Here is a 16,955-nt window from a genome sequence, read left to right as displayed (position 1 = left end):
CTCTTCCCATATTGTGCCCATTCTGCATGCACTATTCGAACTGCCTTATCTGGTTGACTCGCTGTCCTTTTTTCTGTAATAGTATTAGAATGCACGCAAACGACCTGGCAACGAAAACAGATGCAATTGCCGAGATTCTGGCAAGAGCTCTGCAATGTTGGCAGGAATGGCTAGAAAAAAAAAGCAACAGGGGAGAAAAGTCAACTGGCTACTTGGACGGAGTCGGGACCCTCACTAATTACGTATTGTCCACTTCCGTCTCTTACAAGTGGCAATTAAGGTCAAGTGAATAAAAGCGGTTGGACTTGGAGAGCGTTAGTATTTTTGGAGTGCCCGACAAGATGGCTCTGTGGCTCGTCCAGGGATACCTGCTCCTCAGTCTCGTCAAAGCTTCTCTGCAAGGAGGTATGTGCGAAAAGCAACTTGACATCTTTTTCCGATTCTGACATGCAATATGTTACGGTGGCGTCCTGCCTTGCGCTTATGCTGCAACATTAAGGAATAAAATTTCTTTTAGGTTAGCGCAAGCTGTTTTTACTTTAAGCTTCAGGGGATTTTGCATAACTTTCAAGATAGACTTTTTACATTTTAATTTCCACTTTTTAACACGTGGATGCGGTTTGCTTTTCTGGTCACGACACAATCCCCGTTTAGAGCTCATCGAGTTTGCTCATTCCTTTCCCTCTCGTATGTGTGTATATATTGCATGTTAAATTTATCATTGTTAGCGTGGCTCCGCTTCACCCCGGCTGTTTCGGTATGCGCGCGCGTCTTCCTGTCAGAGCCGTTCGACATTAAGCAACTGTTGCAGAGACGTCTATGATTGAGGGCCCGCCTGAAAAATCAATTTAAACAGCGGTCTGATTTTATAATTAGGCTGCTTAATAGATTAAATTCGGTTTTAAGTCCAAAAAGGATAAATGTTGCTTTCTGAGTGCAAATTTAAAGACTTATGTGTCTGTACTAGTCGTTATGCTTTTGTGAAAATTCTCATGGACAAATGAGTGTTGAAATAAAGCAAAACTTTGTGCTTTCTGTAACCTCCGTGCACCAGTCCATTGTAACGATGGGGATAGTTGTATGCGACCCATAATTCGTACACCCGCAAAGCAGTATCTTACCAAATAAAGTCTCCAAGCGTGAAGTGGAAGGTATGATATAGTTTTCGCTGCTCTTTGCCCGTGTATTGCGCGCAGCTAAGAACAGGTCTGAAACCCCATCCCGTTTAGTATGAGATTCTACATCAGTTGTTTACCGGACAAGAACCCTTTACTGAGAAACTCAGCACTCGATACCACTTACGCACCTGCTGCAACTTCGACCAAATTTTATAATTTGCCATCAGTTTTTTTTGAGAAAATATCAATTCTCAACAGCAGAGTTTGTTTATTATGGAAATGTGTAATATAAACTTCACCTCAGGTAGTCCACACTTGTAACAACATGGACCACTCGGCCCGTCCTGTCCATGTCGGCACCCAGGCCAGAAATCGTATATATTCATAATTACTCGATAGGTTACATAACTGAAATCGCACTTAACAAGTCGGAGGCGACGGCTTGACCCAGCCTCCGTCCCCACTTTTAGTGCATTTAATATATTTCAAATAAATTGATTTATAAATGCGTCTTAACAATTGACAAATGTGTATTAACTAAAATGTCAAAACCGCTCAGCAATAGTTTGTCTTTCCAGGGATGTAACATGTTAGACAAAACGCTTCAATAGAAAATGCGCTGAGGCTACAGGCTCATCCCGATCTCCCCTTCTCCCTTCCCTGTTTCCAATCATCGTGCCTGTCGGCTGGAATTTACTTTCTCCACCCCCCCCCGCCCACCCCATTCTACTGATCTGTTTCATATTTTAACATTTTCTAATTTTATTTTGGAATGGTAATGTTAGTATTTTATTCGGATTTCGTGTGTGTAGTCTTTTGTTTACTCAGATCTTCATCTGCACCTTCGGTGAAATATCAAAAACAGACTTTTAAGATGGCTATTAAAAAATCCAAAACTGAAATTAAAATAAACATAAACGATGAAGGAGGAATGCGTATCTTTCATCGGAACTTCGTGTAAAAGATAAGCGGATGCTTACTTCCAGAAGTTGTCATATTAAACGAAACGTCCTGGTTTTATTTCTGGACTGTATAAAATTAAGAGAGACAAACACATTTCTAATATTGGTTATTCTTTTCACTCTGCGCTGAAAATGGTCAGCGCTGGAAGGGGGGACCCGATTCGCATTTCGGGTAGAATCTCTGACCATGCCTGGCTCAAAACGGCGCGTGGAAGTGTTATTTCTTTATGGATCTTTCTACTTCTGAACGCGAGGCAACAGAGCAGCAAACCTCGTTACTGAACTGTCTCCTTTTATTAATAATTTGAATGCGACCATATTTGTAACATTAATTTGACTAGTTTACTTCAGGGTTGATTGTGTAGCCAAATAGTACAGTAAAACTATATATCAATACAGCTTATATATTGAGAGTGTTAAAGGCGACTGCCGAAGAAAAATTTGGCTGTTGTGCAATACTTTACGCAGGGAGTCTTCATCTCCAACGATACCGCGAAACCTCGACGATTATGGACGATTTGTTTTGGAAACAGATGTTACAAGCGTCCAATCCTGCTGCACCTCTTCACCTCCCTCGAGGTGTTATAACTCGCAACTCAGTTAACTTGATCTTTGAGATGAGTCTTACAAACTCGTCCTGGCTGCAGATGCAATGAATACAGTACTTGATTATACAGAACTATGTAGTAACCGACGTACAACTTTCTTACAGTGACAGGAAGCGGGAAATAGCGCCGCTCTGTGAATTTTTATATGTGCGTGGGAAATTCTGACGGCTCCGTTCCAAAGCCGGCACTGCACTAGATTTTATTTGTGCCAACAGAGTTGAACAAATCCCAAACTTTCATGTCCCAAAGCGTACAAGTGCAATGTTTGCTCGTTATATGAATTTCCATTAATTACTCGCGCAGTTGCGTAATTGCACAGCAAGCTATTAGGACCTATTTGACCCAGCAGAACACCGGGCCGCCAGTTCCGAGAATCCATTTACAGAGGGTTTTCAAAAGATACTAAGCATTCCATTTAATCCTGTAAATGCGTGAATTCTGACCGGTCACTGCCAAGCAGGCGAGACGTGAACGTAGTTTTACAGATGCATGACATTACCACGGTATAAGAGCATATTGATCTTTAAGTTTCCTACCAAAGCTTAACTTTGCTGTAAAGGGCAGTGAGAAAGAAATTACATTCAATCTGATACGCTCGTAATGAAATCGAAGCCTGCAATTTTCTTCCCGGGCTGTTTAAAATTATTGGAAGTCCACCTGCTACTGAACGTGGCATACGAAAACAACCCAGCCCATAACTAACACAAGTGTGTAAGAGCGAAGGAGGTCTGAAATATTGAAGAGGAATACATCAATTCCCTTGGTTTTTTTTTGGGGGGGGGGTAGAGGAAATAGATAATCTTGTAGAGATGGCAGTAGGCGTTAAAAGCTAAATTAAATATCTGACTTAAAATGCTATAAATATTTGAGTATTACCCTATCCATGTGCAAATTTAAATGGGAGATATAGGTACAAGGGAGAATGTTGGAAGGAATGTGCCTTCCAAGCATTACTAATACTAGGGCAAGAAAGGACTTCAATCCTGGGGCAGCAATTGGCCGAACTGGACTAGGACAGCCTTACCAGAAAGGGTGACTAAGATGGCCATAAAGACTTTAAACTAGTAACTGGTGGGGTCAGGGAGGGAAGATAAACCCCAGTTCCCTAAAACAAAGGGAAACATAGAACACTACAGCACAGTACAGGCCCTTCAGCCCTCCATGTTGTGCCGACTCATATAATCCTTAAAAAAGTACTAAACCCACACTACCCCATAACCCTCCATTTTTCTTTCATCCATGTGCCTGTCCAAGCAAAACAAACAACCAACTTACCCTGATGTCTCCCCTTAACTTCCCTCCCTTAATTTTGTACATATGCCCTCTTGTGTTTGCTATTGGTGCCCTGGGAAACAGGTATTGACTATAATATACTAATATAATACTGACTATAACAGATGGAGACTCATTAATAGAAATTGTGCCTGGGACTCTAAATAAATCCGAAAGCAAAAGGAGGTAATTTAAGCTATGAGGGATGTATTTTGAGTTAAGCAGAAATTTACCTCACAAACATCAACAAAAATAAACACCCTTCATACAAACTTAATGTATGTAGAAAAACAATGTATTGAGATGTACATAATGGAAGTGATATAACTGTCACTGAAAAATGGCTCCCAAGCCATTACAGTGTGGCAAAATCTGTGGAAAACAAGGGAATGGACAATCATTGAGGGGTACATAAATTAGTAACTAAATATGAAAACAATGCAATATTAGTAGAAAATCTAGTGAAAAGTGAATACAATGTGGACTTTATGGGTAAGAAATAGAAAATAGGATGTTGGGTAGGTATCCTGATAGAAGCCATGAAGTTTTATAATCAGTAAATGCTGGTATTACACATGCATGTAGTTAAGGCACTTTAAATTTATTGAGTTGAAAATACTAAATTACATTTTAAAGGTGACTGATATCCTTAATGTGTCCAGAATACTTTTCTGCAACAGTTTATGCTAAAATCAACAAGCCAGATATCACATTCTAATCAGAAATGAGTCAGGGTAGTAAAGTCTCTGTGTGTGAACATTCACCTGATAGCAATAAAAACACAGCAGGATTCAGTGTAATGTCTGAAAGGGTTAAATACAATAATTTGTTTGGGCTGTTAATTTGCGTAAGACTTGCTCTGTGTAGTGAGACTGACATTGACCACTGCAACTGGGAAAAGGGAGGTGTTCGAAGAAAGAACCAAGTTGAACAGTACGAGCTCCACATGCCTAAATAAACCAGCATTCATAACTGAGATGTTAGGTGTAACGTAAAACAAAATCAAAACATACAAAGTGCCAGTACAACACATGGAGTGTCAGAGGGGATAACAAAAAAAGACAAAGCAGAACAGAGAAAGATAGAGAGATGGCATGTAGAGAAAATTGGAAGGAATTCAAGATCAACAGAAGTTACACATGTTCAGGATACAGAGAGAAAAAGCCTTAAAGATAGCAATCATACTATATTTGAAAAGGAGGGACAAATGAATGTATTGAATATAGTTTTGCATATGTACCTACTCAATATCCTATTTGCATATGTCACATATGAACGTGGGGGAGGTATCGACAGAAAAACAAATCTGTTTGTTGGTGTGAGGCCTAATGAGTAAATGTTGCAGTAAAAAGCAGGTTATACTTCTATGCCTGTGCTGTACGTTATTAATATAGATTCCTCTAGAACAGAAATGAAGACCAGCTTCATTAACCAGAAGGTGGTGAATCTGTGGAAGACGTTGCCACAGATGGTTGTGGAGTCCAAGTCATTGGCTATATTTAAAGTGGAGGTTGTTAGTTTCTTGATTAGTCAGGGCGACAAAGGTTTTGGGAAGAAGGCAGGAGAATGAGGTTGACAGATATAATAAATCAGCCACAGTGGAATGATGGTACAGACTTGATAGGCCAGTTAGCCTAATTCTGCTCCTCTGGCTTATGGTCTTGTAGTTTTATTGACTTATAGCAGTACTATTGGTCATTGGTTTCCAAGTACTTTCTCAAAGTTCTAGGACAAATATAATGCAATTCAGTGTTAATAATTTTCCATCTCTACTATAAGCATTTTTTGTCATTAGATGTTTCTAGAAACACTGTCCAATGAACAGTTCATATTAACAAGGATTAATTATTAATAATTAGCTATTTTCCCCTTTGTTTGGAATACTTTTATTCTTATAAATATCCATCCTCTCTAGCCTCATAGTTACAATTTTCTTTTATCTTGTCCAGAGTAGGATTCTCATTGCCCCATTTGAATCTGGACCAGCCAATAAAATCACTCCTCAATTAGTTCAATACTTTGTAGGCAACCAGTAGAATATTTATCTGAAAGATATGTTTCTCATTTAAAGCTGGAAGTGGAACTGTGTAAAAGACATAAATCACACAATGATCTCGCACAACATCAGACATCCCTTCATTAAAATCATTATTATCCAAAACAGTAGCAACAGATTCTTAAGCATCCTCTGATTTGTCACTAACAATCAACTGTCCTTCGTGGAACTGACAGTTATTTTTTAAATACTGCCCACCTCCAAATAAAATTGGCACTATTATGTTCAACTGAAATTTGCTTATTAGGGTGCAGTCAATTCACCATAAGTTAATACGTACATTAATGTTCTTTCTGTCAGTATACTTCATTTCATTCCAGCTGTTTAATACCTTGTCCTCTGATCAAATTAGTGTGGGTTATCTTTAACACCACTACAGACGTTGACTTCCTCTTCCAAACTATTAAATTACCTCATCCCCATAGACCTTTTACTGTTAACAAGGCACTGGATGTTTGTGCATGTTATACAGTCTCAGACTACTTTTATTTGAAAACAAGTCGTGTTGTGAATATTGGAAAGCCTTAGCTCTGTTCTGATCTTTAGTAATGCCATTAGAATTATTGACCTCGGCCCTATACTTAATGCTAAAATGGGGAGTAGTATTGTATTTGCCAATCTTTCTGTTCTAAAACATTATTTGCTGTTATAATTTGCTTCTGGTCATAGTATTTTAAAAACACATAAAAGGCTCAAAATTCCTCACAGCAGAATGTGCAACACAGATGTTTGAAAGGGTAGGTTACCTTGCTCTCTACTGGATTATTCATGTTGTTATTGACAACAGTTTTACCTCTGGGCACAAGGCCAAGCCTTTCAATAGCCATTCTGCAACATCTACAATTTTTATCCAAGCTTATCTTACTGATCATGACTACATTTCATTGGATAGGTATTTGGAGTGCAAAAGCATAGCAGTAACAAAATTTGATTGCTTATAAGGGACACAGGTCCTATGCCAAGCAGTAGAAATATTGTCTTTTTTTTAAATGGAAAATTCCAACATCCTGATAATGTTTGATTCTGGAAATCAAGGGAAGCGATTGTCTCATAACTTTTTAATTCTAAGAATTTTAAAAACATTTTTCCTCAGCAAGAATCCAGGGTTGCATTACTTGGAAATATTGTTTGTAAAAATGTTATGGCCAGGAGAAAGTTGCGGAGGGGTAATTGCAAAGCTGTAGGAAATAAATGAGACATGGTCAAGAGGTCTGTCCACTTGTTAGAGCACAAGCCACATTCCAGGGAGAAAATAATCCATCTGTCTACTGTGAGCTGCAGCCCGTTATCAGTGGTCAGGATCTCCTGGATCCTCATCAGGGAAACTGTCCAGAGCTTGTGAATGGTTCTTAATAAATTAATGTTCTTTATCTCCCAAATTTTCAAAATTAATGAACTACTATCTGATACATATTCCCAATCAGATGAAAGAAATCAGACCCAACTTTTCCCCATGGTCTATCTAAGACTTGATGAGAATCTAAGATTTCACTTGCAGCTTTCTTTACAGAGCTCTGCAGATCTAACCTTTCTACGCATGGTTCCTAATCTCTCCATTTATCGCTAGCAAATGAGCACATTTCCCACTCCACACAAGCACTATTTCAGTCCCAGATTTGACCATCACATTCTCTCATGGACTGGGAACAGTTGACCTTCTGTCACTCTATAATCCTGTTCGCTTCTCATGTCTGTAAGGTCTAAGAACAGGTTCAATTTGACGCCGTTCATCCTTTCTGAATTACTGTTTCAGGCTTTGTGTAGTCTTGCCTTGTCTGCCAGCCCTCTCAAGCTTCTACAATAGCTGAAGATTTAGAATACATTTCTGTGGGTCTTCTGTACCATTGAGATAGGGTTACATCCATGTCTCTATCTTGGCAATTCCAAACATTTACTTGCATAAGCATTCTCTGTGACATCTACTACAGCAATCTCCAATAGTCTGCAATTACAGTGCATTTATAGTTTTATGTGTCTAAGTTAAAATGTATATTACAAAGAACAATTCTTTCTCAGTTCAAGCATTATGCATCTCTCTATTTGTCAGAGCTCCACCTGCATCTGCTACTGGCTGATGGCTTTGCAGGTCGTTTTCTCCAAGACTGTTACCTGAGTCATTCAGTGCCTTAGTGTCATCTACTTCTTATCATTAAGATATCACAACCCATTTTCTCCATCTATCTGACCACTTGAGCACTCAGCTAACATCATTCCATACCCCAAATGGCTTGTAATCAGGTGAAGCAGGAACTTCCTTAGATTGTTGGCAACCCCCCCCCCCCCACCCAACCACCCCAAAAAGTTGTAATTTCTGTGACATTCACCCCGTTGTGATATTTCCTTTTATTGCTTTGACCTTTGCTGGATTTGGATCTCCAGACTGATTATGACTGAAGTTGAATTCTTTTGTAGAAGGATTTTCCATTCACATGGTGCATACCTTTTTCTATATGCAGGAGGTTTTTTTTCAGCTACTTGTACTGGCCTCCATAATTTTGCATCACCTATGAAATCTTGACAATACTTTCCTAGTATTATGTTTCATTTAATTTACCCCTTGCTGTCGGTCTCCAACATTTGCAGCCTGGCTTTGGGCAGCTCTGCACCTTTGCGTGTCTTTTTCTTGAGTTGGCTCTGTCTCATGTGATAGCTACTCTCTTGCCCAAAAATCAATCTTTGATGGACAAGTCATGAAATCCACAAAAGTGCTATTATCTGCTAATATTTTAAATTCATTAAAGAAAGCAGCTAATAATTCTCCCCGTTGAGGGGTGTATGAACAGAATTCGTAATATTTAATGATTTCAGTTCTAGGTGGGTTACACCATTCAGTACAGTAATGGTTCGAATACATTTTCCAGAGCCTCCTTTGAAGATCATATAGTACAGTACAGAACTAAGACCTTTAGCCTATGGAGTCTCCACTGACCTTGAAGCACAATTTGAACCATGGCTATTTTATTCTCTCCAACTGCTACCAGATTCTGCCATTTACAAGAGGGAATTAACCCACCAAGACTCGTGTTTTTGGGATGCGGGTGGAGAGCGGAGCATCCAAAGGATGCCCACTTGGTCACAGAGAATGGCAAAACTGAAATACAGACAGCACCAAAGGTCAGAGTTAAATGCAGATCACAACCCAAGAGGCAGCATAGCCCCATCGCTGCTTGCTCTTTCTGATTAATAAAATGCAATGAAATCTTTAATTTGTTCCGATTAATTTGCTTTAGCCAGCTCAAATTACAGAGTGAGTTCTCCCTTCATTGCCTCCATTCTATCAATGTTGCTATGTTGGAAATTCCCTGGCTTGGATATTTATTTTTTCCCTTTGTGCATGATTTCAGCTGAAGTGCACAGATTTGTCTCGCTGTGCACATTTCTATATGACTAGGAGTCATGATCTGGTATTTAATAAAGTGGTCAGTTGGCAGTCACATGCTATACTTTCAATATAACTATTATGTTAAAATAGGAAAACGTTGATGAAATGCTGACCACGTGTCTGCACATTTTACAGCCAAGGATGGATATAGACAAGTACCTTTTATGAAATTCTGGGGACTTGTTTCTAATTAAAAACAAAATCCCACAGTCTTGTCAAGCAACCTCATAAAATTGTACTTTATAGACAACATACCAAATGTTCTGCTCCACTAGCATACTAGACCTCTCCAGAGGTGGTAGATTACAGAGGGGGAGAAAATTGCACAGATTGTCTTCAAAGTTGATTTCAGTCCCCTTTATATCACACCATCAGATCAGGCCGCATTGAGCACGGAGGAAAAACTTGTAAGAAGCACTGGAAGTAACAATGGGACACAGGGTGGTCTGAGTGTGGGATTTCAGTGTCCACCAACAGGAACTTGGAATCACCACCACTTCCTGAGATGGTCAAGCTCTGAAGTGCGTGCTGTCAGCTTGGAGGTTTAGATTAGAGTTTTGGAACAAGGACCGGGGAAGTTACAGGTCAAGGGTAGTAAAGAAGGGTTGAGGTAGTAAAGAGTCGGGGCAAATCTTGGCGATCAAAGTCAAAGGCAATTGATCCCTGGGGATCAGGCACTGAGGACAAAGACCACTGATTCCTGTGGTCATAGACCATGGCCAGTAGGCCCCAAGGCTAGGGGCAAGGGACAGGGGGTTGGAGGCCCAATGTGTGAAAGGCCAGAGCTAAGGACTGGAGGTCAGACGTCTGGAGGCTGGAGGCGTGGAGCTGGTGGGAAAGGGGCTTGTTTTGCTGTTGTGTTGCTCAGTTGAACATTGTGGACATGCTATGTTGGTAATGGATTGTACAGTGACACTTGCCCCGACACATCCTTGAGATGCAAACAACACATTTCGCTGTATGCATTTATGTACATGTCATAAATAAATGAATCGGAATCATACTATGCAGCTTGCAACAGTTAATCCCAGGACTATCCCCAAGCAATCCCACAACTATAAGATCAACACTTTACATTCATGTCTTATTTTGTGAAGAGCAATAGTGAATGATTAAATAGCTAGCTGGAGAAGGCAGATGATTACACATTCTCAGCAAAAGTTTGGCTATCAGGTGCAATAAAACAGAAGCATGGACTATCATGTTTAGCCAGAAGTGGTGAGGGAATGAACCTGATATGGCAACTCCATTCCTATGGCAGAAGCCAACCTTGAGCCAATTCAGTTCATGTAATGTCAAGTACAGCTGGGTATAGAAAAAGCTATGGGACCAGACACCATCCAAAATGTAGTCTGAAGACTGGAATTCAGAACTAGTCATCCCACAAGCTAAGCTCTTCTCGTTCAAGCAATGGCATCCACCTGATAAAATGAAAAATAGCCTTTTCGTTTTATTTCAAAAAGCAGGACAAATCCAATCTGACTTTTAAAAAAAAAATGACAAAGGCAAATTGGGTGAATTGACTGGAGATCAAGTTTCAGGAGCTGATTGGGCTACTGCTGTTCCTGTAACAATGTCAGACTTAACAGTTTAATTATCTACGTCTCTAACAGTAACAATCCCAAAATGCTTCTCTAACACAAATGCAAACCATGTTTTCTAAATCCTTCAATTTGACATGTGATGGCATGAGTTTTACTGTTCTAGTAGCTGATTTATAAATCATGATTCTTTGATCTAGATTTTCCTCCACTGAACACAGAAACCTGATGGAGTTGAGAGACAGGACTACCATCTGACATGGCCTAGTAGTAATCTGGGTGATGGGGGAGAATTTATACAGCTCAGAATGCACAAAGTTCACAAACTCATGAACTTCCAAAACAAGTGTCTGTAGAGATTCCTGGCATCTCCCATCAAAAAGAAATGCATAACAAAAATACAAATTGAAAAGAGAGAAAATACTCCCATCCTAAATGTTTTTTCCTTAAAGAAGGCTTTATAGCTAAGTACTTATCATGCTACTTGGAATCTCTGTTCATGTACAATTCTCTGTTCATTTTCTTTTCTCTTCTATTTGCTGTTAGCAAGCATATGTGACTCAAAGGTGCCAGCGCTATCCATGAAAGATACAGCAAAAGGATACACGAAGCACAGAAACTATCTTGTAATGAGTTAGACAGATAATGTCTAATTAGTACTTTAGAAATGAAACCCATTGTAAACCTGGTGGAGACACTTCAATCCCCTCCTTATCTAGCATGACGAAAGATTTCCTAACGTTAATCCCAAAGCTTTTGATATTAATTTGCATTGATCTTTAATGTGGATTGGGACTCCTGTGTGCAGCACAGCAGTAGAGGTCACTGAGACAGCGATAATTGAGAAATTGGTGTCACCTCGTGGAGTACGATTTGCTAACATTGCTTTGCTTTCCACAAGGCAGGCTGCCATCAACTGCACCAGTCTAACCATAATAGATGCATCAAATATCCTCCAGTTTCTTGCTCAACAGAAAAAGTTTTATTTTTTGTCTGTACATTAAAACATAGAGTGTACAGGTTTTATATGACAACGCCAGACTCAAGACAATATATGAAGGACACTTCATATTATGGCTCATATACAAAAAAAAATCGAAGCAATAGTGATAAGCGTGGACGCTGAAAAAGCATTTGATTCGGTTAATTGGAATTTTCTTTACAGAGTTTTACATAGATTTGGTTTCCAAGACACAATTATTAAAACTATACAGACACGATATGACAATCCTACTGCTGGGATTAAAATCAATGGATATTTATCAAATAGTCTTACCCTAGAAAGGGGAACGAGACAGGGTTGTGCATGGCCACTACTACTCTTCGTGTTATATCTGGAACCATTAGCTCAATACATCAGACAAAATGAAAATATCAGGGGAATTACTATTAAAGGGACAGAGCATAAATTGGCTTGTTATGCAGATGATATTTTGATCTATCTAGGGCAACCAACATGCTCTTTACCTAAATTGATGCAATCCTTTGAACAATATGGTCAATTATCAGGATACAAGATCAACATAGATAAAACCCAATTACTTTCATATTACTGTAGCCCACCAAGAGAAATTGAAAGTTGATACTCCTGGGCATGGCACACAGTCTTTCAAATATTTGGGCATCATTATGCCAAAAGATTTGGCAAAATTATCAGAATGTAATTATCAGCCTGTATATAAAAAAAAATTAAGGAAGATATGGCAAGATGGAGCCTGATTCCTTTTTTCAGTCTCAGTTCAAGGATTGAGTCTATTAAAATGAATATACTGCCCAGACTGTTATATCTTGTTCAGACCCTACCAACAGAGATTAATCAAAATCAATTCAATGAATGGAACAAAATGCTATCAAGATATATTTGGCAGGATAAAAGGCCTAGAGTTCGTCTCAAAACTTTGCAATTAGCAAAGGAAAAGGGGGGATTGGACTTGTCTTCTCTTAGAGATTATTATTTTGCAGCACAGTTGAGAGCTGTGAATATGTTGCCCATCATATGACGCTCAATGGAAAAACATTGAGGAGCGGAAAAACATTGAGGAGCGGGTACTCCCATCCCCATACAAGCAATTTTGGCTGATAACAACCTGCAAATGTACATAAATACTATTGATAACCCATGGGTGAAATTGACTCTTAAAATACGGAAAACTACTATGAAAGAATATAATCTAGAGGGAGATATTGCAATTCTTAAATGGGGTGCATATGACTCTGATTTTACACCAAATAAATTGGATGCTAGATTTAAGGACTGGACAGCTAAAGGAATAACTGTTCTTTGCAACATAATGAAAGAAGGAACACTGTTCAGTTTTGAAATGCTTAAAGAGAAACACTTATTAGAAAAACAAGATTTTTATCGGTATGTATAGATGCGACAATGTTATTAAAATGCTTAAAAATATAACCAAGGCAAATATATGCTTGATAGAGCTCTTTAGAAAAGCATATAATTCAGATAATGGTAGTACAATTATTTCAAGCATGTATAAGGGGTTGTCAAATCTTAAAGCACATTCGACTTCATACATTAAAACAAAATGGGAGAAGGAAGGAGGGATAATTATATCTGAGGAAGAATGGGTAACAATATGGAGATATCAATGGAAGTGTACCAATTCTCAGAAATGGAGGGAGTTTGGATGGAAAAACTTGATAAGATATTTTATTATACCCTCTCAGAAATCCCATTATGATAGTAACCTCCCTGTTTGCTGGAGAAATGGTGGAAATCAAAATGCAAATCATTATCATAATTTTTTGGACTGCCCCATTATCAAAGATTATTGGAGGGGGATACACAATGCCCTACAAGACATCTTTAAATGTGAAATACCCTTGGAGAGTAAGACCATATATTTTGGATATATACCTCAAGAATGGTTGAAAAGAGATAAATATTTAATGAATATACTGTTGGTGGCTGGTAAAAAGACTCTTACTAGGAAATGGTTATCACAGGAGAGCCCAACTTTAAATACATGGATGGATATTACAATGGACATTTACAAAATGGAGAAGATAACAGCATCTGTTAATCATAAGCTGGAACAATTTGATTCATATTGGGGAAAAATGGTTTAACTACATAATGCCTCATAGGCTTGATTTTATTCTCACAAATCAATGAATCTGTTTTTTTTTTAAAAAAAAGATCACTCCCTACTTGTACATAGTTCTTTCCTTTTGCTTGTTTTTTCTTTCCACTCTTTTCTATAAGGGTATACCTCAAATACATATTTTGTGGAGATTTGTGATATATATGATTATATGATGTATATGTACAATGTCTGAAATACATCTTATGGAAATGTTTGTTTGATGATGAACTTCAATAAAAAAATAAATTACTACAAAAAAAAGAAACCTAGAGTGAAATGCATCATTTGCCATTTGTATCGAGGAAATGCGGCAGCTAGCATGCAAGTGTCGCCATGTTTCCAGCACCAGCAGAGCACACCTGCAATTTATGAATTCTAACCTTGTGGACAGAGGTGGGAATTGAAACCCAATCTTACAGCAGGCACAGTAAAGTGTATGCTAGCTGTTACATAGAACCATGGAACACTACAGGCACAGTACAGGCCCTTCAGCCCTCCATGTTGTGCCGACCCATATAATCCATAAAAAAGTACTAAACCCTCACTACCCCATAACCCTCCATTTCTCTTTCATCTATATACCGTCCTAGTTACTCAATGTCCAGGTGCCTGGTCATTAACAGCTTCCCCTCAGGATCAATGCCTACACATATATATGTATGTGTGTATACATGTACATATACATGTAAATATATTTTTATGTATATATATATATAAAAAATTGTAATTTATTTTTATTGAAGTTCATCATCAAACAATCATTTCCATAAGTTGTATTTGAGATATTGTACATACATATCATATAGTCATATATGCCACAAATCTCTACATAATATTTATGAGGAATACATGTATAGAAAAGAGGAAAGAAAGAATAAGCTAAAGGAGAAAACTATGTACAAGTAGGGAGTAATCTTTTTTACAACATATTCATTGAATTATGAGAATAAAACCAGGCCTATGAGGTGTTATGTAGATAAACTATTTTTCCCAGTATGAGTCAGATTGTTCCATCTTATGATTAACAGATGCTGTTATCCTCCATTTTGTAAATGTCCATTGTAATTTCCATCCATGTATTTAAGGTTGGGTTCTCCTGTGATAACCATCTCCTGGCAAGAGTCTTTTTACCAGCCACCAGCAATATATTCATTAAATATTTATCTCTTTTCAACCACTCTTAAGGTATATACCCAAATTATATGGCCTTACTTTAAGGGTATTTCACATTTAAAGATGTCTTGTAGGGCATTGTGTATCCCACTCCAATAATCTTTGATAACGGGGCATTCCCAGAAAATATGATAATGGTGGGAGAGCAATTTTCCAGATAAGTTCAGCAGCCTAAATGTTAGGCTAGAAGGAAAAAGCAACCTTTAGCTGACATCACTCCCAAGACAGTCGCTATGATTGTCAGGTGGGTGCCAGCGTTCTGGTGAAGAACATGATAACCACTCTGAAAGTATGATGTTGGTGTCTTCATTAGTTTGGAGGTGTCCCAGTACTCCAAGTGGTGTTCAGATCTCATCATTAGCTATTGCAGTCTCCTGATGCAGATACTAGAAGAGGAGTTATTAAGACTGAAGACCTCAAGAATGAGAACTGAGGGCAAGTCCCAGCAGCAGCAAACCAGGGTCCTCGTGAGCAGGACCACCACTGCTGGATCCGCCACTGAGAACAGTGGGGGTCGGTGGCTGCACCCAGGGCAGAGGAGGTATGTAGATTGTGGGACACCTCAGCCCAGAGCAGATACTGCTTCCAAATGGAAGGGTTAGAAGCAGCAAAGAATCGCAGAAACTTCATCACTTGCTGATTGACTGTTGGTCTGTGGATGATAACCAGAGGACAAACTCAAGTGAAGTATGAAGTAGGCTCTCCAGAAGCTAGAGATGAATAGTGGGCTCTAGTCGGGCACAATGTCTTGAGGGAAGACATGGACACAACTACATGTTGGAGAACCGGGTCTGCCGTCTCAATGGAAGTTTCGGGAGGGCAATGAAGTGGCCTGCCTTAGAGAACCGATCCACCACCATCAAAATAACCATGCCCTTTTTGGAAGCTGGAAAACCTGTGATGAAATCTATAGCGATGTGGGACCGTGGTGTCAGAGGCTGCAGAAGGGCCTCTGGTTGGAGGAATTGGACTGGATACATTGAGGCAGTGAAGAAATGGCATACACCTGCAATCATGGTGGGCCAACAGAACCTGCGTTGCAGAAAATCCTGGGTTCATTGTGTGCCTGGATGACCAGAGTGGGCCCCTTGGGGTGCCTCAGAGCATACAGCCATGGGCACACACATGCGGTTCTCAGGTGTGTCAGCTGGAGCAGGATCGCGCTTCAGGGCCTGCTGAATCTGGTTTTCTATGTCCCAGATGATCGGAGCCAGGATCTGAGAGTATGGAATGAAGGGATGAGGGTCAACCTCTGACTTTGTGTTCTTGAAACCGGGTCAGTAGGAGATTGAATTGTTTGAAGAAGAGGCCCAGTGAGCTTTCCTTGGTTGATTTGGTGGGTCTGTTATATGGATATGAGGTTCTGGTGGTCAGTCCAGATCAGGCAATGTCTGCATCCTCCCAAGGCCCAATTAATGGTTTGTAGATCCCTGTCTCCTACTCCATACAGCTCTGTGTAAAGTTGAACTTGCATGAGAAGGCGTAAGGGTGCATCTTCCCATTCTGTTGTTGCTGGGGGAGGATGGCCCAGGCACCCATGTCAGATGTATCCACCTCTACCACAAAAGGTCCAGAGAGGTTCTGATGATGGAGAATCAGAATGATGGTGAAGTGTCATTGGAGCTTCTCGTAAGTATGGTAGAGGCAGCAGACCAGGTTATCCATGAGGTAGGTGAGGGAAGTGAGAGGTGCAGCAATTTGGCTGTAGTTTCAGATGAAACAGTGGTAGAAGCTGGAGA

At 39.4% G+C, this 16,955-nt stretch overlaps 1 protein-coding gene across 1 annotated transcript in view; it reads left to right on the top strand.

Annotated features, from left to right (window-relative positions):
- Positions 1-339: 339 nt before the first annotated feature.
- Positions 340-16,955, top strand: part of elna (elastin a) — a 230,028-nt gene continuing 213,412 nt past the window's right edge. The window contains exon 1 of the mRNA XM_059973126.1: positions 340-405. Coding sequence (XP_059829109.1) covers positions 342-405 — 64 coding nt within the window. The 5' untranslated portion in view covers positions 340-341. The remainder of the gene's footprint in view (positions 406-16,955) is intronic.

This window comes from Hypanus sabinus, chromosome 6 (genome assembly GCF_030144855.1).
Source record: "Hypanus sabinus isolate sHypSab1 chromosome 6, sHypSab1.hap1, whole genome shotgun sequence".
NCBI lineage: Eukaryota > Metazoa > Chordata > Chondrichthyes > Myliobatiformes > Dasyatidae > Hypanus > Hypanus sabinus.
The sequence above is the reverse complement of the archived record's forward strand: the minus strand, read 5'-3'. Positions and strand labels throughout refer to the sequence as shown.